Raw genomic sequence first — 3,550 nt, forward strand, 5'->3', positions numbered from 1 at the left:
ATCAACTGCTTGGTGTCTTTGTTATAGAAGAAGTTGGACCAGTTGGGATCAGTCTGCATGTAGCGGAACTGAAACAGTTCTCTAAGACACAACTCCATGACAAGCTTACAGATGTGTTTCCTGGATTCATAATCCAAATCTACACATTGGTCTACTGGTACTCCTTCTATTAGTTCTGTAGTAAGGATCTGACCTGTACTAAGTTCATCTATGACAGTAGGTACAAAATAATAAGGATAAGGTTCCACAAGCTCTTTGAACTTCCTGGTACACTCTGCCTCTCTCTTGTAATCTACTTCCCATCCAAGCTCTTTCTTGGCAACCTCTACTAAATTGTCCAGGAACATTCCTTCAGGAAACACATTCCAGATTTTCATAACACCTATCAAGTTATCAATGTCACTCTCTATTCCCTTTGCTACACCAGGGTATTGAATCTTCATAGCTACTTCTGTGCCATCCTTCAACAAGCCAGCATGAACTTGACCTATAGAAGCTGCAGCAAATGGTTTCAAGTCTAAACTTGATAGCTTTGATTTCCAGTCAGGTCCTAATTCAGTGACAAGGACTTTCTCTACTTGCCACTGAGGCATGAAATCTGCAGACTGTCTGACTCGCTCAAAAGCTTTCTGTAGTTCAGGACTGATCACATTACTATCTTGAATACTAAGGATCTGTCCTATCTTCAGTGCTGCACCTCTTACTTTACATAAGGTATTGACAATTCTCTCTGCATTGGCGGGATTGATGAAGGCACTGTCTAGTGTTGTTCCAACAGACAGAGAACTGTCTCCAAAGCCCAAGGTTCTCCTGGTAACTTCTGCTATGGTTCCTACTCCAAGTCCTGCTGCTAAGCTACCAAATGAGACCATTCTGCCTAGCCTTGATGAAGGCACTTTCCTTTGTTTGGCAACTGGATTTAGCTGAGGCTTATTCTTGGCTTTAGGGATGGGTTTAGGTGCTCCAGGAGCTCTGGCAACATCTTCATCTACTACTGCAAAAGCATCTTTCTTCTTTGTCAACTCCATAGCTTTCTTGTAACCTAGTTTGCTTTTCTCTAGATTGGTCTTTGGATCAACTCCTTTCATAAAAGGTATTTGTTTGATTCTTTCTAAACTCTCTGAGTCTATTATGCTTGTATAGTTGATAGGTTTGGATTGTTCCTGAGTGGCAGTAGTAGTAGCAGTAATAGGTGTTGAGGTTTGGACTTGAGGTATTGGAGTAGAATCTACTGGTTCAGAGTATTGGGAATCTTGCTCAAACTCAGAGACATCTCTCTCAGATCCTGCTTCTTTAAACACAAATGCTTTAACACCATCCAGCACCACACTTGATCTCTCTGCAGCTTCTTTCAACACATTTGCATTAAGTAGAGCACAAGGTGTAGTGGAAGTTGATTTCAAACTCTGATCTAAATTGCTTGCTAAAGATTTAAAGCTTGAATTTGTCCACTTTTGTTGAATCTCAAGAGTTTGATGTTTAATGCCTGCATTGGCTACAAGTTGTAATCCTTTAAGAACACCTTTCAAATCAGACACATAAGTTCCTGACATGGTTTGTTAGATTGAATTATGGAGGGATAAATATTTATTCAAGCACTGAGTTTGTTAGTTTAGTTCATTCAAGTTAGATATGAGAGAAAAGAGTATAATTCAAACGATGTGAAAGACAGATTCGAAAATGTAGGAAAAGTATTAATTAATATTTAGCCTACCCCTACGAAAAAAAAAGCTTACAGTAAGTAAGTAACTCCATCTCTAGCCAAATTCTGGTCAATAGCCCTGGCCATCTTCAGAGAAACTTCTATAACAGCAAGATCCTATGAACCCATTCACCAATAACTAATTTGTCCCAATTATGTCAAAATGAATGATATTTGGTAAAAATAGAAGATACATGGGGCACAACCCAAATGACAAATTTTTTCCGAGGGTAGAGTCTATTCCGGCATGTTAAAAGTACCCAAAAATGCATTGGCGCCACTCCCCAAAAAACCACCAAAACGGTCACCTAAAATCCCCTAAAGACTCAAAGGTCCAAAAAAAAAATAACGTGAAGCAGCCATGTTACGACCTCGCATGAACTGACGTCATCAACGAAAAAATGGCTGCCCGCGAAAATATAGGGGGGCCTCAACCCAAAACCAATTTTTCGAGATAGATCCTATCCGAGAAAAGTACCCAAAAGTGCCATTGGCGCAACTCCCAAAAACATCCAAAATGGTGGTCCCCTAAACGCCCTAAAATGTCGCCCCAAAGGTACGTTGTCGACCATGTATGCCGACCCTCGCCATCGAACTGACGTCCCACATCACAAAAAATGGCGCCGCCCGAAAAATTGTGCTTTCCAAAATCGAAATTCAAACAAAAAGAAGATTCTCATCTGGACAGCCTACAAATGAAATTTTAAGCATTCATTGAGATCACGTGTCGAACTTCCTTATCAGCGAAGAAAAAAAAAAGTGGTTGAGCCCATGATGAACAAAGTTTCCTTTTTGCACTAAGCATAACAGGTTTATAAATTCAGTTTAACCATATATACCAATTTAAGAAAAAAGTGTAGGGTACATAAAACATTACCATTTAGATTACCCCTCAATCAACCCCACTCCCTAGTACATGCATAGCAAACTTAAATGTTCCTAGTAGAGTAGGTAGGGGGTACTAAATTCCTAAGTGGTGTTCCATTCTGTCAATCCGCAGTAAAGTATTTATGCATAACTTTTTATCCTAGAATGTAGAATTGATCTCAAGATTAACCTCTTTGATAAAACTTGAGAAACACTTCGCTCTGTTAGCCAAGAACTTCGTAGTCAAAACGGGTTTATTACATCATACAGATTAAAGCCACGAGCTTAAGATGATATCACTTTGAACACTATTGAAAATACACAGTAGCAACAAGAAAATGAAAAAAAATGTACATAACACAGAGTGAAAAAAAAGATAATGAAGGCCCTGCTGCTTTTTTTTTTTTTAAGGGTGACATAGGGAACTGAACGCATGCTTATCGACCCGAAATACGAAGAGAGAAGAAAACAGGGAAGGAACAAAGTGCCCAGCCCGTCCGAGAAACGAACATTACCATCAGGATAAAAATCCCGCCCGGCGGAACGAAGCCCCGGCAGCCTAACAAAGGGCAACCACTACTCACAAGCTAACAGCGGCAGGCCTGCGTGCAAAAGATTTTTCACCTTTTTACAAATTTAAAAAAATCAGAATTTCAAAATATATAAGAAACGAAAGATCGATTACGCCCAGAGTACTCGAAAAATTTTCGTGGCGCGTTAAAATCGATTTCTGAAGAAGGTCCGTCCACTCCCTATCCGTACGTTAAAAAAAAAACACAACAAATGATAATAAGCAATATCTTCCTCTAACCACATAAGAATCATTTAGAGGTGGGCAGGTAAGTCATTAAAATAATTTAAATTGCTTATCTTTTTATAAATTAAATTACCTAATTTATTTTGAATGAGCCTAAAAATCGGGGATGGCCGGGAAGGCGAAAACTGCTCATTTCACGCAAGCATGTTCCCACAAATGTTATA

At 39.3% G+C, this 3,550-nt stretch overlaps 1 protein-coding gene across 1 annotated transcript; it reads right to left on the reverse strand.

Annotated features, from left to right (window-relative positions):
* Positions 1 to 6: 6 nt before the first annotated feature.
* On the reverse strand, positions 7 to 1,639 carry LOC103523780 (atypical kinase COQ8B, mitochondrial; the record flags this gene model as incomplete). Its single annotated transcript, XM_008488796.2, has 1 exon — positions 7 to 1,639. A coding segment is annotated over exon 1 (1,547 nt), but the record flags the coding sequence as incomplete, so codon positions are not given.
* Positions 1,640 to 3,550: the final 1,911 nt, after the last annotated feature.

This window comes from Diaphorina citri, unplaced genomic scaffold, assembly GCF_000475195.1.
Source record: "Diaphorina citri unplaced genomic scaffold, Diaci psyllid genome assembly version 1.1 scaffold40331, whole genome shotgun sequence".
Taxonomy (NCBI): Eukaryota; Metazoa; Arthropoda; class Insecta; order Hemiptera; family Psyllidae; genus Diaphorina; species Diaphorina citri.